Genomic DNA, 21,653 nt, shown 5'->3' with positions numbered 1-21,653 from the left:
GGACAAAAAAAATGAGAGAAGAGACAGAGAAGGAGAGGCATGCACGTCTCCAGAATGACAACAACAGGCACAGGAGGAGGAGAGCGGAAGAGACAAAGGAGCTGAGAAATGCATGTCTCCAAGATCAGAAACAAAGAACAAACAGCAGAAGAGATGAAGAGATTGCGCGTGAAAGGACTGTACGTCTCCAGAATGACAACAAGAGGCACAAGGGTGGCAGATCAACCAGAAATGTTGCCATCAGAAGTGTCCTTCGTTAAATGAGGAGGAGATGTATTTGCCTTGCTACGCGTCTTTCTTCATTAATAAACGGGCTTTTCTTCTTCAATTTCCAAAGCAAAGCAATACCAATAGCATTAAAGAGAATTTAAAGTTTATTCTGGCCACATCAGACTGCACTACCTTTCTCTCACAGGGTGCCCCAACGGGTCACCCTGTTGTCTAGTACTTTATAAAAGTGATTGTTGGTACTCCCTGCAATATATATGACTTCTCATTTTCCTTTGTAGTCTGTGAATGAAAACAGGAGGTGTGAATCTTTCAGCCATGACTTAGCGCTGCCCACAACATCTTACCTGGCAATCTCTAACTGCGCTACAAGATCATCTACATTATTCTGATGAGGCTCCTGCTGAAGCTCGTTTATTTTACTGCATTCCTCATGACTCAATGATGTGGAGTCATACAGGCCACATGTCTGGGCCAGCCATTAACTACCTACCTAATTCCATTTACAAATGCTTTCTGTGCCTTGATGATTCAAGTGCTGCTTGAGATAGTTCTTAAATCTTGTGAGAGCGCCTAGCTCCCCAGCCTTCTCAGGGAATGTTGGTTCAGGCAGTGTGCTCCAGATTGCTTCCGGGCCACCTTGAGATGATCCTGTTGCAGTGCAGCTCGATGGTTATGATTAAATATTCCCGTTTCAGCCTGATACAGCTGAGAATCACAACTGCTTCCAAGGTCTGTACAGTTAATACAGAGGTGGAGGTGTATGCCTCATGATCAACTCCTCTTGCTGCACAGATGTATCACTAATGTCCCAATTCTGCTCACCAGACCTGGAATATCTCGTAATTAAGTGCTGTATGCTGAGGGAGATTTCACCGATCATTTTGCTGGCAGTGTACATTCCACCTCAGGGCAATGTCAAGCAGGCTCTAAATTATCTGAGCGATGTAATCAACAGGCGTAAAACAGCATCAGTTTGGGGGATTTTAACCAGATTGAAAAAGTCACTAAATAATTACCACCAACAACCAGAGGAAACAACACACTGGACCACTGTTACGCCACCATCAAGAGTGCTTACTGTGCGATTCCACACTCTCACTTCGGGAAGTCTGATCACCTGGCTGTACTTCTACTCCTGGGCAGAGACTGAAGACTGCAGCACCAGCAGTGAAGACCAAGAAGGTGTGGACAAGGGAAGCACAGGAGTGCCTACAGGACAGCTTTGAATCAGTGGACTGGACTGTATTCAGGGATTCATCTTCGAATCTGGATGAGTACGCTGCAGTTGTAACCAACTCCATTAAAACCCATGTAGATGAGTGGGTACCTATGAAAATATGCTGCACATTCCCAAACCAAAACCCATGGATGAACCAAGAGGTTCATCATCTGCTGAGGGCTAGATCTGTCGCATTTAAATCTGGTGACTCAGGTGTGGACAAGAAACCCAGGTATGACTTGCGGAGAGCTATTTCAAAGGGGAAGAAACAATTCCGATCAAGATTAGAGGCGACATTGGATGCATGGCAACTCTGGCAGGGTTTGCAGGACATGACTTCTTACAAAGTGAAACCCAATAGCATGAATGGTAGTGATGCTTCACTAAATGACGACCTCAATGCCTTCTATGCACACTTTGAAAGGGAGAACACAACTACAGCTGTGAAGATCCCTGTTGTACCCAGTGACCCTGTGATCTCTGTCTCGTAGGCTGACGTCAGGCTGTCTTTAAAGAGAGTGAACACTTGCAAGGCGGAAGGCCCCAATGGAGAACCTGGTAAGGCTCTGAAAACTTGTGCCAACCAACTGGCAGTGGGGTTCAAAAACATTTTCAAACTCTCACTGCTATGAGTGACAGTTCCCACCTGCTTCAAAAGGGCAAAAATTATACCAGAGCCCATGACAAGCAGTGTGAGCAACCTTAATGTCTATCATCCAGTAGCACCCATGTCTACGCTGATGAAGTGCTTTGAGAGGTTGGTCATGGCTAGAATCAACCCCTGCCTCATCAAGGACCTGGACCCACTGCAATTTGCCTATCACCACAATAGGTCTACAGCAGATGCAATCTCAATGGCTCTTTACGGGGCCTTAGATCACCTGGACAATACAAACACCTACTGTATGTCAGGCTGCTGTTCGTTGACTATAGCTCAGCGTTTAATACCATCATTCCCACAGTTCTGACAAGCCACAGAACCTGGGCCTCTGTGCTCCCAAACATGAGAAAATCTGCAGATGCTGTAAATCTGAGCAACACACACAAAATGCTGCAGGAACTCAGCAGGCCAAGCAGCAGGGTTTCTGCCGAAGGGTTTCAGCCTGAAATGTTGACTGTAATTTTTTTCCAAAGGTGCTGCTTGGCCTGCTGAATTCCTCCAGCACTTTGGGCGTGTTGCTCTGTATCTCCCTCTGCAATTGAATCCTAACCAGAAGACCACAATCTGTGTGGATTGGTAATAATATCGCCCCCGGCTGACGATCAACAATGGGGCACCTCAGGGGTGTGTGCTTAGCCCACTGTTTTATTCCCTCTATATCCATGACTGCACGGCTAAGTATGGCACAATGCCATCTACAAATTTGCTGATGATACAACCATTGATGGTTGAATCTCAGGTGGAGACAAGAAGGCATACAGGAGTGAGATATACCTGCTAGTTGTGTGGTGTCGCAGCAACAACCTTGCACTCAATGTCAGTAAGAGCTTATTGAGGACTTCAGGAAGGGTAAGATGAGGGAACACAAACCAGTCTTCATAGAGGGATCAGAAATGAGTAACTTCAAGTTCCTGTGCGTCAAGATCTCTGAGGATCTAACCTTGTCTCAACATATCAATACAGCTATAAAATTAGAATTAGAATTTATTTAATTCTTACATCCATCCCACAAGGTGAGGGGTAAAAATCTTTGCGTTATGACTCCATCGCAATGAGGTCAGTGACCTCCTAGGTACATGAATCACAAGACTGGAGTTTGAGTCTTAGTGCTTGGGGTCCAATCATTTGGGAACCCAGAGCTTTAGGCTTGGAGTTGAAGTTCTCATTCATTGTCTTTGGTGAATACTAGTTCAATGCTGAGGATCGAAGCCCAAGGATGTGTTGGTTGTTAATGTAAACGATGCATTTCACTGTGAGCTTCGATGTACCCATGATAAATAAATCTGAATCTGAAGATGCTTCATCAGGTGGTTGAAGAAGCGCTAGGTGTAATTGAGCGTTGGAAATGAACTTAAAGCTTCTACCAGCTGAAAAATGATAAATGTTTGAAGAACAGAGTAGATAAAAAGTTCCTCAAGATCACAAAATTGCATTTGATCTATGACAAAACTTGATATACCTGCTAATTAGAATTAAATTTAGTGTTTGCAGTGATCACACTCATTCGGCAAACATTCCATTTAAAACGGATGCAAAGGACAACTAACACCTATCATTGCCACTAGTGAACATCTTGTACCAAGAGCCGCCAAAAACAGAACTTCAAAGCACTTTTATTGCCTGCAACATTTTACAAATTCTAATTAGCCCTCCCTTTAATTATCTTCTATTGAGATTAAGCATAAAATGTTTAAATATTGTGTGTCTAAGCACAGCTCCAATACCATATTTAAGTTTGCTGATGACACCACTGTTGTGGGCCAAATCTAAAGTGGTGATGAATTAGCATACAGGAGGGAGATTGAAAATCTGGCTGAGTGGTGCCACAACAACAACCTCTCACTCATGTCAGCAAGACCAAGGAATGGATTGTAGACTTCAGGAGAGGGAAACCAGAGGTCCATGAGCCAATCCTCATTGGAGGATCAGACGTGGAGTGGGCTAGCAACTTTAAATTTTTGGGTGTTACTATTTCAAAAAGTAGTGGATTCAGCCCAGTCCATCATGGACAAAGCTCTCCCCACCATTGAGTATATCTACATGAAACACTGTTGCAGGAAAACAGCATCCATCACCAAAGATTCTCACCACCCAGGCCATGCTCCTTTCTCACTGGACTCACACCACCTGGTTCAAGAACAGTTATTACCCCTCAACCATCAGACTCTTGAACAAGACACTACTCTACACACACGTCCATCCATTGAGATGTTCCCACAACCAATGATCTCACTTTAAGGACTCTTTATCTCATTATCTCATGTTCTGGTTATTTATTGCTATTTATTTATATTTGCATTTTCATAATTTGTTGCCTTCTGCACTAGTTAATCTAACTGATCATTCATTGATCCTGTTATAGTTACTATTCTATAGATTTGCTGAGTATGCCCACAGGAAAAGGAATCTCAGGGTTGTATATGGTGACATATATGTACTTTGATAATAACATTTATTTTGAACTTCGAGCTTTATTTACAAGAAAGTTAATTATTCAAAATAAAACACCTTTCACGTATAAATAAATCCACAATCATCTTATCAGATCCTCAGTGGGAAAATTCATCCCTCAGACTTGGGTAATATTAAGGAACTGTGGCACTGGTGAGAGAGTGGGCCTTTGGACAGAAATTAATCTGGGGTTCTGCGCATTCTTTGACAGGGTTGTGAATCAAAGGGTGTCATAGATACTGTTTAAAGATCAAGGTGCTTAGTCCTAGTGTATTAAGCAATACTTATCCCTAACTACACTGTTAACACTGATTTTTGTGGTCTCTTAACTTGCTTGTGGTTAGATAGGATCACATTTAACATCATACATCATATTATATAGTCTCTCAGGATTAAGAAGGACCACTTTGATTTTGTGGATTCTGAGGAGGCAGATGAAGCCAATGTTTGAGCTGCAGGCTCTCAAGGATGGGCAGTTGATGCAGCCAGTGGGTTCTTAGTTTGTTAAGCAGTGCACTCCTCCTGCCATCTACTGTGTTTTCCCAAATCATCATCTTGAGGTCCTCATACTGTCCCAAATGTTCCTCTCCACTTTGAGCAGTCAATGGCCAGAGGTCCCCAGGAGTCAGTGGTTGCCATTGTTGGATCCTGATGCTATTGTGATCCAAAGGTTCTTTAAAAGTCAAGGATGATTAAAATGACTTATTGCTTATTTGTTTTAAGTATTACAAGAACAGGAAACAAACAAGAAAGTGCTGAGAGAACATAGAAAAGACAAAGGAGAAAACAGTCGTGATTGGCTGATACTCCAGCTGGAGACAACAAATATTCCAGTGGTAACAATTAACCTACAAAATAGACAGATTCGAGTAACATGACACCAATTACTGAAAATGAAGAACTGCTGGAAAAATATCACTGAACAATTACATGTTATATAAAAATACAAGCGAGCGTAGGACAGTTAAACCACAAAAAAAAACAGTCCTACACCCCAATCCATCAAAGTCCTCACCAAGAGGTCAGCGGTGGAAAGGGTGAGCAGCTTCAAAGTCCTGGCCATCAATCTCTATCATCGGCCCAACGCGTTGATGCAGTCACGAAGAAGGCACACATGGGTCTACTTTATGAGGAGTTTGAGGAGATTCGGTAGGTCACAAAAGACATTTCTGCAGATGTACAGTGGACAATATTTTGACTGGTTGAGTCACAACCTGGCATGGATGCTCCAATATACAGAATTGCAAGAGACTCCACAGGGTTGTAACTCAGTGACAGGCACAACCTTTCCACTATTGAGGACATCTTCAAGAAGCAGTGCCTCAAGAAGGTGACAATGACGCTGGGACATGCCCTCTTCTCATTACTACCATCAGAGAGGAGGTACAGGAGCCTGAAGATACACACTCAATGTTTCAGAAACAACTTCTTCCCCTCCACCATCAGATCTCTGAACAGTCAATGAATCATGAGCACTAGCTCATTGTTCCTTTTCCTTGCACTATGTATTTGTTTTTGTAATTTGTAGCAATTTCATGTCTTTGCTACCACAAAACAACAAACTTCAAGTCATATGAGTCAGCGAAACTAAGTCTGATTCAGATTCTGACTTTATCAAGGAAGCTCTGTGCACGTTTTTGAGCTGATTTTGGAGGATGTTGAAGAGAGAATTGGTGGCAGATTTTCAGCACCCAGAAATACATGTTATGGGTAGTGCAGGTCTCAGAAGCATTGAGGAGATCATGGATCATCACTGAGTGATTGGAAGTGTCATGTTTTACAAGATGTGTACTCCAGGGAACACATCCTACACGATCAAGAAAGTTCACCAATGCCTCTGTTTTCTGAGGAGATTGAAGGGAGCTGCACATGCACTTCAATACTTATGACCTTCTACAGATGCACAGTAGAGCACATCCTAACATAGTACATCACTGCTAGGTATGGAAACTGCACTGTAGGTGTTCAAAACTGTCCAATGCATCACAGGCACCAGCCTAACCACCATCAAGAACATATACACAAAACAGTGCCAGAAAATGGCCAGCAGGATCATGAAGGATCCTGCCCAGCCTGCTCATGGACTGTTTGTCCCACTCCCATCAGGAAGAAGGCTGCCAGAAACAGCTGCTTTCCCCAAGCAGAAAGCTGATAAACATCCCCACACACTAACCACCAACCACCACTACTTTATCATTTCATGTCAGAGCCACCTTATTTACAGACACTTCTGTGCTAAGATACACTTTAAGGACATACAATCAATCTATGTATATAAGCGATCATGTGTGTTTATATTTATTGTGTTTTATTATTATATTCCTTATCTTATTGTGTTATTTTTTTGTAATGTATTGCATCCAGAGTAACAATTATTTCATTTACCTTTACACTTGTGTACTGGGTCTTCAAGTACCCTTTCACTCAATTGGCCAAGTATTGTGCTGATGCAGTGAAGGCTGTGGTGAATTTCATCACTGAGCTCCCCAGGACTGAGGAGGACTTGATTCTGCTCTGGTTTTGTGGGTTCTGAAGTAGCAATCATCTGTGTTTGCCTTCAGTGAGGTACCTCCTGAGATTGACAAATGGTCCCAACATGAACCTTTACTGAGCAGCATGGGCAGGTTGGTAGAGGTCTTGCAGATGCTGAGAGTAAGACCCATCATCTCATACACTTTAGCGAACAAGTCGATGTTGTCTTGGAGGTCAGTCTCCAAACTTGTGTGAGTGTCAGCACCACCTGCTGCTTTGCTATTGAGTGATATTGGTGCTGGAGAGCAATCAGTGTAGGCTGTGGTTTATTAGTATTAGTTGTGGTTTATTAATTGTCACATATGCCAAGATAGAGTGAAAAGCTTGCCTTGCACACTGTTCATACAGATCAAACTGAACACAGTGCATTGAGAAAGATTGAGGTAGAATAATAACAATCTAGAATAAAGTCTAAAAGAGAAGGTGCTGTGCAGGTGAACAATAAAGTGCAAATCCATAACGAGGTAGATTGTAAAGTCAGGAGTCCACCTTATTGTACAAGCGGTCCAATCAAGAGTATGAGAGCATTAGATAGAAACTGTCCTTGAATTTGGTGCTATGTGCTTTCACACTGTCTGCCCACTCTGTTTGTGTCTTCCACAGTGAAAACTAATGCAAAATGCAAGTTGGGTTGTCATTTCTTTGTCACCTGTTACTATCTTATTTTCCAGTGGTCCAATATCCACTCTTTTCATCATCATATGTCTGAAAATTCATTTCAAGGAGGTGCAAGTCCCCGATGAAAGAAAGTGTCAGTAGAAAAGGTTGTGTCCATCTGCCTCAAATGTAAAATGACAAAGGTGCAGAACAGTTCTCTCGATGGTAAACTCCCCTACTACTGGAATCATCCTGTCCACATCTACTCTATCCAGGCCAGTCAGTATTCAGAAAGTATCAATGAGATCTTCCTCATCCTTCTGATGAGGGTCAAAGTGCCAAAGGGTCAAAGAAGTCCTATGATCTATAATCGATCCTGGAGAATTTAAAGTAAAGGTTCTGTTCTGGACCCCTGCTCGTTGTGATTTTTATAAATGATTTGGATGATGAAGTGGAGGGGTGGGTTAGTAAGTCTGTAGATGACACGGTTGATGGTGTCATAAATAGTGTAGAGATTTGTCATTAGTTACAGTGGAACATTGATAAAATGTAGAGCTGGGCTGAAAAGTGTGAAGTGATACACCTTGGAAAGGTGAACTTGAAGGCAGAATACACAGTTAATGCAGGATTCTTAGCAATGTGGAGGAACAGAGGGACCTTGGAGTCCACAGACCCCTCAAAGTTGCAATTTGATAGGATGGTTAAGAAAGCATAATATAAGTTGGCCCCCTAGTTGGGGGATTGAGTTCAAGGGCTATGATAATGTTCAAAGTTCAAAAGTTCAAAGTAAATTTATTATCAAAGTACTTGTATGTCCTCATACACTACCCTAAGATTTGTTTACTTGTGGGCATTCACAGCAGGTGAAAACAAACACAGCCGAAACAATGAAAAAAAAGCACACAACAAAACAAGACTGACAAACAACCAATGTGCAAAAGACACCAGACTGTGCAAATACAAAAAAAAAATGCAATAAATACTGAGAACACAAGTTGTAGAGACATTGAGAGTGAGTTCATAGATTGTGGAATCAATTCAGTGTTGGAGTGAGTGAAGTTATGCCCTCTGGTTCAAGAGCTTCATGTTTGAGGGGTAGTAACTGTTCCTGAAGCTGGTGCTATGAGGCTCCTGTACCTCCTTCCTGGTGGCAGCAATGAGAAGAGAGCATGGCCTGGATTATGGGAGTCCATGATCGTGGATGCTGCTTTCCTGCAACTTTAAATGTGTTCAGTGGTGGGAAGGGTTTTACTTGTGATGGACTGGGCTGTTTACACTACATTTTGTAGGCTTCTCTGTTCAAGGGGATTGAACAGCGTACTAGGCCATGATGTAACTCTATAAAACCCTGGTTGCACCACACTTGGAATATTGTGTACAACTCTAGTTACCTCTTTATAGGAAGGATGTGGCGCTTTAGAGAAGGTGAAATGGAGATTTACCAGGATGCTGACTGGATTAGATAGCATGCCTTATGAGGATAAAGAAAATCTGCAGATGCTGAAAATCCGAGCAACACGTACAAAATGCTGGAGGACCTCAGCAGACCAGGCAGCATCTATGAGAAAAAGTACAGATGACATTTTGGGCTGAAACCCTTCGGAAGAATTTATGAGGATAGGTTGAGTGAGCTAGGGATTTTCACTTTGGAGCAAAGGGAGATGAGAGATGACTTGATATACTGTAGGTATATAAAATGATAAGAAGCATACCTAAGTGGACTTAAGTGGACTTTTTCTTAGGACAGAAGTGGTTAATACAAGAAAGCATAATTTTATGATGATTGGGGATGTCAAAGGCGGGTTTTTAAAAACAGAGAGTTGTAAATCTGTGGAACGCACTGCCAGGTGTGTAGCAGAGGGAGATATGTTATACCGATTTAAAACCTTCTTCGATAGGCACATGGATGAAAGAAAACTGAAGGCTATGTAGGAGAGAAAAGTTAGATTGATCTTGGAGCAGGTTAAAAGGTCTGCACAATATCATTGGCCAAATAGCTTTTACTGTACCATAGTATTCTATGTTCTATATATCAGTTGAAACCTCCCAAGGACCTGGTATCTGTTTAAAATCTGCCTTTTCTGTCCAGTCCCAATTGTATACAACCACAATGTTAAATGAGTGACCCAAGAAATGTTCACTTTGAAATGTTTACAGGTAATTCATTGTTTTTGTCTACAGAAGAGACTTTGCTACTCATTGTTGCTTGACTCTAACCTACAAGATTTTATCCATTATAATCAAACAGTGCAAAGTTCAACTGCAATAGGAACATCAAAATGTGAAGACGGTCTCTGATTACTGCATCAGACTTGATGAAGTGAAGTAGTTAACTGCACAGATTCCATCAGTTAATGTGACCGCACCTCTCTGCAAGTATTTTGCTTGCATTAATACAGTTGTTGTTTTGTTTCCAAACAATGTACTACAATCCATCTGGACTGATAATGACGATATTGCATTCTTCACTTTCTCATTCAGTAATAAACAAAGAATCTTATCAGATTTCAAGTGGTAAGTGAAATCACCATGCAAGGAGGTTTGAAGGACAAAGATCATTGAACATGTTTTCAAATTTCTTTGAGTCTCTGAGTCATCGATGTTTGTGCACTATCTTACATTATAATGACTTTTAAATCAGTACAAACAGTGGTTTGTATTCATAATGCAGGAAGTATTCCAAAGAAGTTAGTAAAGGCAAAACAAAATGTGGTGCTGTGGTTTGGAGTGAATTCAGATTAGGGATTGAAGGGTAGTTGAAGAATTAGGCTTCCTGGACTCTTTTTACAATTGAAAAACATAGAAAAGCATGAAAACAAAGGGATTTTTTATTCATTATTGAAATCTGGGAATTGCTGACAAAGGCAACACTGGAACACATATATTTTGCTCCTCCCTGATTGTCCTAGGATTGAGAGACCGTTTCAAAAGGCCAAGCACATTGAAGGGGTGTTAGAGTTTAACAACAGTGCACATGTCAGTGGTCAACTGCACTTAACCCAATGCCTTGTCCGTTTCATAGTGCCATGAACCTGGACCCTGTGGGATCTACAGTGGCAGAGGTCTGTATCTCTCACCTCACATGTGCCCAGTACTCAGACATCGTTGCTTCCCACCCAGACAGTGTCCTGCACTCAGACTTGTGGCAGTTGTCGTTGGCTTCTTCATTCTTGAGGCAATGAAGCCGATGATGGTGGCTGACCACAGTTGCTGTACATTGAGGACAGAAATCACAATCCATATGTAATGGGAAAGGAAAAGCCAAGGCTTGTTGTGTTCTAGTGGGGCAGTGTGGGCTAAGAGGTAGATGGTGCACAAGAGTATCATTCAGGCCTCAAGTAACATGCTGTTGAGAAGGAATTTATTTTCTCAGAGGGTTCAAAGTGGTCACGGAGTGAAACATTTATGGCTCTATACAGACAGGAACAGGACCTTCTGCCCAACTCACCCATACCTACCAAGATGTCTGTCCAAGATAGTCCAATTTTCCTATCTTTAGTCTATTCCTCCTATCGAGTGGTGAAAGGTTTTGATGGAGTGGATGCGGAGAGGATGTTCCCTATGGTAGGAGAGTCTAAGACCAGAGGACGCAGCCTCAGAACCGAGGGCCATCCTTTTAGAATGGCGATGAGGAGGAATTTCTTTAGCCAGAGCGGTAATCTGTGGAATTCTTTGCCACAGGTAGCTGTGGAGGCTAAGTCTGTATTTATACTTAGGGCAGAGGTTGATAGATTTTTGATTGGGCAGGGTATGAAGGGACACAGGGAGAAGGCAGGAGATTGGGGCTGAGAGGAATATTGGATCAACCATGACAAAATGGTGGAGCAGACTTGATGGGCCAAATGGCTTAATCAGCTCCATTATCTTATGGTAAACCTTTTATATCCATGTACCTGTTTAAATTTAAGCGTTCAAATTTTGCAATCATATTCACCTCTACCACTTATTCTGGCAGCTCTTTCCACACACCCACCACCTACAATGTGAAAAAATTGCCCCCTCACCTTAAACCTCTGCCTTCTAGTTGTAGACTACCCTGTCATAAGAACTTAAGAAATAGGAGCAGGAGTAGGCCATCCGGACCATTGAGCCTGCCCTGACATTCAATAAGATCATGGCTGATCTGTCCATGGACTCATCTCCACCTACCTGCCTTTTCCCTATAACCCTTAATTCCACAATACTCAGTAGAAAACTAATACAGTTTTATAGTACTGTATGAGTATTAATAGTGTTCTAATTTGTTCTGTATTTCATTTAAATGCCTAATTTGTTATTTAGTTAAATGGTAGCTTTTTAACTATTTCCATGAAACTTTGGCTAATCGGCATAGCTGCTTAATTGGGCCAAACTGTACTGATCCCAGTGTGTTCCAATTAACTGGAATTCACTGTATATATAAAATGAATTAAGTATGTAGTGGAAAAAGAGAACAAAAATCGTGAGGTTGTGTTCATGGGTTAGTTCATTGTCCATTCAGAAATCTGGTGTTGGATGGAGTAAAGCTGTTCCTAAGACACTGAGTGTGTATTGTTAGGTTCCTGTTCTTCCTCTTTGATGGTAGTAACAAGAAGAGAGCATGTCAGGGGTGATGGGGGTGCTTAATGATGGATGCTGCCTTTTTGAGGCATCGCTTTTTGAAACTGTCCTCAATGCTGGTGCCCATGATGGAGCTGGCTGAATTTGCAAACCTCTGCAGCTTTTTCCAATCCCCTCCACACCAGGTGCTGATGCAACCACTTAGAATGCTCTCCATGGTGCATCTGCAAAGGACATTTCAAACCTCCTCAAACTTCTAATGAAATACAGTGCCTGGCATGTTTTCATAATTGCATTGGGCTCAGGATGGATCTTCATAGGTGTTCACATGCAGGAACTTGAAACTGTTCTCCATTTCCATTGCTGACCTCTCAATGAGGACAGGTATGTGTTCCCTCAACTTAGTTCCTTGGTGCAATCAATACCCAGTGCATTAAACTAGAACAAGATATAAAGTGAGAAAAATTAACATTATTTATCACATGTGCGTTAGAACATACAGATAAATGTATAGTTTGCGTTAAACCAAAGAGGATTGTGCTGAGCAGCCCCCAATGTTGCTGTGTTTCTGGTGCCGATGTAGCATGCCCACAACTCACCAACGCTAACCTGTACATCTTTGGAATGTGGGAAGCAACCAGAGCACCATGTGGTTACATGGTGAACATACAACCTCCTTGCAGACAGCAACTGGGATCGAATACTGATCTTACACCCAGCACTACACTACCAACAGCATACGGAATGAAGCTAGTCACTACAGAGAAAGTGTAGTGCTGTTAAAAGATAAAATACAAGTTCACAACGAGGTAGATTTATTTATTTCTGTTATTACATATTTCAACCTCTTGTTATTCTCCAATTACAAAATAGCTTTAACACTGACCCTGGTCGAAGAGTCAGAGGGTAGCAGAGGGAAGCAATGAGAGAGAATTTCAGTGAAGATTTTAGACTTCTTCAGGGTAGGCATACCTTGGAAAGACTTTGCAATGGAGCAGCAAATCATACACACGCAGATTCTGGAGATCCAGAGCAACACATAGAAACTCAGAAGGCCAGGCAGCATCTATGGAAGTGAATAAACAGTCGATGTTTTGGGCCAAGGCCCTTCATCAGGACTGGAAAGGAATGGGGAAGGTGCCAGAATAACAAGGTTGGAGGGAGGGGAAGGAGGGCAAGCTAGAAGGTGATAGGTGAAGCCAAGTGGGCAGGGGATAGCTGTTTGCGCAGACTCCCGAATCTGATGAGGACAAAAATGACCTCTCGATGAGGTCTCATTTTGAGCTCTCCTGTCTTTAATGAGTCTGATGGTGGAGCAGATCAGGCAATGATCTATCCAGCAGTCAACTATGGCAATCATGGATCTTGTGATAGTTACATTACAATGGTTCCTATCTTGGACAGTGACATAGAAAATGAGATGCCACTGTTTATATCGGGAGTGCTGCCAAGATGCCTTGTATTCGTTTTTTCTGGCAGAAGTGTTCATGATGATAAGACTGTGCTCTTCTACTTGGCTTTCATAGATGTGACAAAGGTTTTTGATACAGTAGACAGCCAAGCTCCCTGGTGTATACTATCAAGACATAGCTGTCCTGAGAGCTATTTAGGAATACCAAGGCTCTTTGAGGAAGATTCTGAGAGATCTTGACAAGGTAGATGGTAGAGCCTTTTTCTTCCAGCTAGAGCAGGGGTTCCTAAACTTTTTTATGCCATGGACCAATACCATTAAGCAAGGGGTCCATGGGCCCCAGTTTGGGAACCTCTAAGCAGAGTATCATGAATTAGGAAGCGCTGTTTCAAGAAAAAAGCTTGGCCATTTAGGATTAATATACAGCATCTCTATTTCAAAGAGCAATGAATGCCCAGTTACTGGATACATTCAAAGATATTTTCAGATGCCAGTCAGAGGACATGGGGTTCAGGCAGGAAGGTGGACAAGGCACAGGATCAGCCATGACCTTATTGAATGGTGGGGCAGTCTTGAAGGGGATTATGACCTTACGCATGCTTTTGTTTATCATGTTCTTAATTATATACTTTATCATGGGAAATTTTTGTGGTATGGGTGTGACTGGTGAGGAATGAAAGGAATTTCCAGCTTTAGCAACTTATATGTGTATCAAACTCTCTTTGGTTGCAACTGGTGCAGGTAGGTCCATAAGGAAGCTACAATTGGAGGAGCGCTGAGATTGGTATCAAACTGAAAGGCAAGCAGTGGGACAAGTATTAGGGGTTCACCAGAGGTTGGCCCATGTTTAGAAACCAGCAAAGGATGACTTAGAAACAAAAACAGAGTATGAGAGTAAATAAGTAAATAATATAAAATAGTTTCTACAAATATACAAAAAGGAAGAACTTTATAAAGCTCTATTTAGTCTGCATCTGGAGTATTGCATTGTATATGAATGATTTAATAATGTTTCCTAGAGTACTTGAACCAAACCTGATAATGTTATCAAGGTAGATGTGTTAGCAAACTAAGAAGCCATAAGACCATACATATAGGAGCAGAATTTGGCCCATTGAGTCTGACCTGCAGATTTACTTTCCCTCTAACACCATTCTTCTGCCTTCTCCCCATAACCTTTAATGCCCTTACTTATAAAGAACCTATCAACCTTTGCTTTAAGTATGACCAATAACTACACAGCTACCTGTGGCAATGAATTCTTCCGATTCACCACCCTCTAGCTAAAAATAACCCTCCACATCTCTGTTCTAAAGGGACATCCCTCTATTCTGAGGCTATGCCCTCTTGTCCTAGCCTCTGACCCTTCAGAAACATCCTCTCAATGTCCACTCTATCTAGGCCTTTCAATATTTAATAAGTTTCAATAGGGATCAGTTCACCAGGAGCCTATAAGGTGATAGGGCGATGGGCAAGAATTTGGTGTATGGAGAATAAAGAAAGAAAACATGAGGTTACCCACTTTGCAAAGGAGATTGACTGAAGAAAGCAAATTATTATTTAAGTGGAGTGAGACTCTGAATTATCACTATACAAAGAGATCTATGGATGTTAGTGTAGGAAAAACTAAAAGGTGGGCTATTGGAACATAGGTAATTATTGCAAGGAATCTGGAATGCAGGTGTAGAGACATTATGAGCGTGTGCTTTTGATTGACTGTAAATGAACAAAATCAGCGCATCCCTTGACCCAGGTCTTCAGGAGCAGGGCATGTACGGTATGTGGTTCAGGAGTTCACCTTCTTTAAGGATTCCATCAAGGCCAGTGGTGTTGTTGCTTTACAGGCTCCTGATGGCATCATGGGCATCCTTCATAATGGCAGGTTGCCAGAATGAAGGAAGACATGGGTCTTCTCTCACGGGTCTTTGAGGGATTTTCTTAGATACCTCTGGTCCAGCAGTGGTTAAGAAGTTCCTGAAAATGTTCTCTCCATTGATTGTTGATATTCTTCCAGTCTCTTACTACTTCCCATGCTTGAGCACAGGGGTTTTAATCAGCAGTAACTTGGACCAGACTAGTGTGGTGTCACTGAAGAAACTTCTCATGTCACCAGAGTCTGCTTCTGGATTTCCAGGGTTATCTCAGTTCACTAAGAACTCTTTAGCTTCCTTGCCCTGCTGCGGACATTTGCCCTGTCTCTGGAGTAGGCTTCTTTTGGGCCTTGCTGCCAATGTCATTCTGCCAGGCATTAAAACAAGGCTTTCTTTTTCTTGGAGATAATATCGTTATCTTGAAACCAATCCTAATACTTTTTAACTCTCCCGGTAAAGGATCGTATTTCCCGGAGCCCGGCGGGCTGGGATCTTTAATGTGCCGGACTTCGTGAACCGTTATGGGCAAACAGAGTTAGTGTTATTCTGGGCAGGTGGCGGCGGTGGTTTATTTTGGGAAAGATGACCCCCACCGATCTCGCAGAAGACCTTAGTGCAGTACACGGTCTGAGATTAAACAGCCCGAGTCCCCGTGAGCTGTTAAAATATGATGCCGTGGGCTGTAAATGCGCCAGTTAGAGGCTCAACTCGCAGAGCAGATACCCTGGCCCAGAGATAAGAGCGGAGCCCGGGGTGGGCGGAGGCGAGAGAGGAGAAACAGAGTGGCGATGTTTGCAGGGAGCGGGTGAAATAAAGAGCCATTCACACAGAAAGCCGGAACACAGATGTAGCGCAAAATCGGGGGTGGGGGGGGGGGGGAAGAGTTCTAGGTCGGGGATAAGGAAAGAAGAGAAGTGATGTACTTAGCTGATCATTACCGGGCACGAAATTTATGGGGAGAGAGGGAAAGGGTGGGGAATTGTGCAGAGAAAGAGGAGGGAGGGAGAGGCGAGTAATGTAGCGGGAGGAGGGGAGAAGAGCAGCGAGAGAGAGGGAGGGGGAGCCAGGGAGAGGGAGGGAGGGATCGTTCTGTTGTCTGGAGCACGAAGCGGGGAACGGGAGGAAGACAGCGAAACCCGAGCGGCCCGGCTCCCGGGCTGCGGAGGATGCTGCATTGACTGTCCGTGACTGCAGCGCTGGCCCCGAGGATGAACTGGCTGTGGTTGGCCGTCTCTGTGCTCCTGTCCCTGGGCTGCGAGCGCACGGCCGCCGGTAGGTATCCGCAGAGGGCCGGGGTGAGCGAGTTAGCGGCGCGGGAATGGAGCCTACCGGCTCGACGCGGGTCAGCGAACGGAGGGTTGGCTCTAGCGGACTGACCGGATGATCAGCACTAGGATCTCTGAGCTGCCCCATAAGTGCCCCGGTGTCACTGGGAGAGGGTGGACTGAGGAGTAGGCAGACTGCCCACTCTCAGGGCAGTAACTGGATCAAGGAGAGGGCACACTGCCCAATCGCAGGGCAGTAACTGGACCAAGGAGAGGGCACACTGCCCAATCGCAGGGCAGTAACTGGACCAAGGAAAGTCACAGTCCAATCACGGGGCGATAACTGGATCAGGGAGAGGACGGACTGTCCTATCACGGGGCGGTAGTTGGACCGGTAGAGGACACGCTGCCCAATCACAGGACGTTAAGTGGACCAGGGAAGGCGGACATGCCAGCCCAGAGGGCAGAAGTCAGGGCTATATGTGAACCAGTGAGTGAGAGAGAGAAACATCATCAGTAACTGGACTGGGAAGATGGAATCCATCCCTTCAAAACTGTTCCAGATTTAGGATACTGGAACTGGATTGAAGACAGCTAGATGACCATGTGAAGAACAGCTGTCTGACTAATCCCACTGGAGAGGATACAGGTCTGAGTTCCCTGTGTAAGTGGGGAGTCGACAGGTATAAATAATAATTCAGAAATACTGACAACATTTCAAGAGGTTATGATATACAGTAAAACTGCTTAAATTTCCTGTGAGACCCAATGCTTTCAGCACCTGGGACTGCAGTTTGGAATCTTTTATCAGTTTTGGAAAGGATGCAGTGTAGTTTTCATAGACAGGTGCCCAAGTCGTCAAATTCTGATGGTTGATTGCACAGACAAGATCTTTATATCTAGAAGATTGGTGATGATCTAAATGATGTGTTTACAGTAACTAAAGACCAGTGAGGTAGAAAAGGAAGCTGTTCCCTGTAGTGGAGAGGCTAGGCAGTGTTATCCTCAACGATGGATCTAGGTTGTTAGAGTGGTATCACAAAGTTTCAACTAAACATGAAAGACGGTGGACATTTGGAAATTTGTGGATGAAGGTTTTAAAACTGAGATTACCAGATTATTTCAGGCACATTATTTTAACCTCATGTAGAAATGCACCACCTGTGGAGTTGTAGCAATGCAAGGGTTAAGGTAATGTCCAGGCAAGGATAGTTTACGAGAAAGTTTACGATAGTGTACGAGAAAGGTCTTTGCAGAGCACATCTAGCTCCCTTTTGTACAGCAGTGGATCAGAGCCATTTTACATACAAAGAAGGGTTCTAAAGTGATACTTACTCTTGGTCAGTCACTTCACTAATTTTGAAGTATTATTAGCCTTTAACATGGAGATTCTATTGGCTGTTAATACCTGTATTACCATGATGTGTTTGTCGATTGATCATATCAATAAAGAATTTAAACAGATCTGAATCCAGCTGGGCAATTTCTGTACAAGAATGGTATTTAATTTCAGAACAGTTTGGTGACAAGGACCATGCTGTTCACCTTCTGCACCTGTAAACGAGTGTGGGTTTTCAGAGTCCAGTTAATCGGAGACAACACATCCACAACTGCCTGTGAGACAGCAACAATGAGCTGCTCTCAGTAAATGCCCCAGTCCTAGATAGAACTAAGGTATAGATCAGACACAATATAATTAAATGTTAGAATATCTGTGGGGGTCTTGTTCAATGGCAACAAACTCAGCAATCAGTGCAGGACAGGGGTAGAAAGTCAACCAGTCTCCGGGTGATTACGACTGGACCGGTGGTGGTAAAACGAACAAACACAAAAGAAGTTAATACTTTGACTAGATATAGCAAAGTAGCCAGTCACAGATGGACAGTAACTGTTTTAGCTTGGCATGTGTGTCAGCCAAGTGTGCAGGTTGGTAACTAAGGAGATGCTTCAACTTAAATAATTTATTTGCTAAATTTAATATTACTTTTAGATTTTCTTAACCTTGCAGTTTTTACTTGGAATGGTAAGTGAGTAGTAATTAGAATCAGGCCGCCTTATATCTGACATGTCTTGAATTTTTGCTGCTTATTGCAAGACATAAAGTCTATTTATACCTTCCTATAAAAAATAGAAATAGTGCAAAAGTATAGCAAAATTAGCAAGGTAGTGTTCATGGAATGTTCAGAATCTGCTGGTGGTGGGAAAGAAGCTGTTGCTAAAGCATTGAGTGTATCTCTTCAGACTCCTGTCCCCCCTCCTATTGAGAAGAGAGCATGCCCAGGGTGGTGAGGGTCCTCAGTGAGGAAAACTGCCTTTTCTGAGGCATCATCTTCTGAAGGTGAGTTATAAGCAGGGAATCAGTTAGCTGAGCTTACAAGCAGCTGAAGCAAGTCTAATGATCGCAGGAACATAAATCAATGGCACTGCTTTAGTACGGAGTGGAGTGTGCTCCTTGTGAATATGGGTTTTGGTGATGTGTAGTGTTGAGATCATCTGGCCAGTGAGATCACAGTTTGCTCCATTTTAAGAGGTCTTCCTTGTAACTAAATCAGAGGCTTAAAATTTTAATTATCAGGTGGCAAACACCCTATTGATAATTTATTTACAGTAAATTAACTTGACAAACATGGTAAGGCAAGTGTTTCACAATATATTGTGCAGATGCTAAAAATCTTCAGCAACACACACAAACTCAACAGGTCAGGCAGTCTATGGAGGGAAATGAACGTCATCAGTCCTGATGAAGGATCTCAGCCTGAAACTAGAGGGGTAGATTGTTCCAAGAAGTAGGCACGCCCCTAACTACAGAAAAGATCATCCAAAGGAGACAGGAAGGTATTATCTCAATGAAACAAGTCTGGCATCCAGACGATATTATTGGTGACATCTCTGTGCTGACGCTTGACGGGGCACCATTCACGGTGTTGGAGTGAAAGGATTAGCACTGATACAGTTGCAGGGTCTGGTAGATTTTGTTCTCCAGGGTCACATGTGTGAGTTCCAAAGGCCATTCTGTCCAGTGCCATTAGGAAGGGAATCTCTCCAAGGCTGGAGAGGAACATGGTCCGTTTGTCATGGCTATTGGTTAATCCACAGACATGGATCAGACTAAGTGGGCAGTTCATCTTAAAGAATGTGTACAGATCAAAAAGCAAAAACATAATCAATGGATTAGCATCTGAAGTGGGCATTGAATTGATCAGATCAGAGAGCTCAATGTGTTGCTCAAAGACTCGTATGGAAGAAATGCGGTAAAATCACCCGCACTGGGGAAAGAGTGAGCTATTCCATTGGGAACATTTAATTTACACTGGGACCAGTCCCAGAAGATTAATCAGAGGGGCAGGGTGTTTTGGTAAACAGAAAGCTGAGGACAAAGGACTAGGTAATAAAATGGGAATGGAAAGGATGCGACTTTCAACCGTTAAACAGATGCCTTTGTCTCAATATGTGCAGCATTCATAACAAAATAAATTAAAAGAGCTATTGAAGAGGAATTATGTAATAGTGCAGACACATGGCAGCAAAGTGATTAAGGTGACAGGTAATAAAGAATATTGTAAAGGCAGTGAAGAGGAAAGAATATGACCTTAGCAGTTTTCATTAATTTATTACTCCCAGGTGTATTTTTACAACTATAAGTGTGATTGTTTTATTTCACTTCATAGCATCAAAGTTCATATCAAAATCATAATCGCTTTTAAAAATTTAAATTTAAGCTTGCAACTTAATTATATTGGTTTGAGTAAATGGGCTTTAGTACAGTATTCAGCAAGGTCCCTCATTATAGGCTGATCCAGAGGGTTAAGACAAAAAGGAACCATAACAACTTGGTGGCTTGGATTCAGACTTGGGTTGCCCATAGAAGAGGTAGTGGCAGATGTCTGTGACCCATAGTATTGCAGTTATCGGTGCTGGGACCTCTGTTGTTTGTGATATGTCTATGATTTGGACAGAAATGTAAGTAGGCTGAGTAGCAAGTTTGCCATAGACATGAAAATTGGTGGAGTTGTGGATAGTGGGGAAGTTGGTCAAAGAATTCAACAGGACATAGACCAGCCGGAAATATGGACAGTGAAGTGGCAGATGGAATTTGACCTGGACAAATGTGAGGTAATGCTCTTTAGGTGGTTAAATGTAAGAAGAACGGCAAGGTCCTTAGGAACATTAATGTACAAAGGGGTTTCCACCAAAGGGGTCATGGTGGAAACTGAAATGAAACAAATTTATGGCTGGTAAAATACATGGTACACAGGAGCAAATTCCCACTCGGGATCAATAAAGTACTTATTATTATTACTGTTTAAAAACATTCCAAATAAAATTTCTGTTTGTTTATCCCTGCTGGAGACTGTTTGGTTTGCAGCCCTGGGTATGTAAGAAATAGAAAAAGGATAGATCATTTGCTCTTCTCCCTAATTTAAAGATATTATTGGTAGACCTCCAAAACCTGATGCCATTTCCCTGCATTAACACAAGTTTGCTGCATCGACACTATCAAACACCATAAGAATGTTTAAATGAAGATTCGTTACCCATTGATGTAATGCTCCCTTTTAGTTCTGTTTGGCACAACTGTACTACTCTTCCTGTTAAGATTTTGATCCTGAAGGGCATATAGGTATATGCTGTATGTTTGTTGTAAACAATCTATTACTGTTTAAATGTAACATCTTTACTACTTGTTCACTGTCAAAACTTTTGATGGAGTTTTGCAATCCACTATTGGCAAATCATGTCAAATACTTCTGTAATTTGCCTTGTTTACCATTTAAGCTTTGGTTTTAAATCATTTTCATTCTATAAGCCACTTAAGGGGAGGAATTATTATAGTATGGTATAATTTTTAAGTTCTATTATAACAACACTTCTCAAC

The 21,653-nt window shown here is 42.5% G+C and overlaps 1 protein-coding gene across 2 annotated transcripts in view; it reads left to right on the top strand.

Annotated features, from left to right (window-relative positions):
- The first annotated feature begins 16,585 nt into the window (after positions 1 to 16,585).
- The window catches only part of ntn4 (netrin 4), a 212,357-nt gene continuing 207,289 nt past the window's right edge, over positions 16,586 to 21,653 (top strand). Inside the window, exon 1 of one of the 2 annotated variants that reach the window (XM_059987803.1) lies at positions 16,586 to 16,784. In XM_059987803.1, the coding sequence (XP_059843786.1) occupies positions 16,721 to 16,784 (64 nt within the window). In that variant the 5' untranslated portion in view covers positions 16,586 to 16,720. Of the gene's footprint in view, positions 16,785 to 17,345; positions 17,461 to 21,653 lie in introns of those variants that run through there. The other variant, XM_059987804.1, reaches the window with a different exon arrangement.

The sequence above is a fragment of the Hypanus sabinus genome, chromosome 13 (genome assembly GCF_030144855.1).
Source record: "Hypanus sabinus isolate sHypSab1 chromosome 13, sHypSab1.hap1, whole genome shotgun sequence".
Taxonomy (NCBI): Eukaryota; Metazoa; Chordata; class Chondrichthyes; order Myliobatiformes; family Dasyatidae; genus Hypanus; species Hypanus sabinus.
The sequence above is the reverse complement of the archived record's forward strand: the minus strand, read 5'-3'. Positions and strand labels throughout refer to the sequence as shown.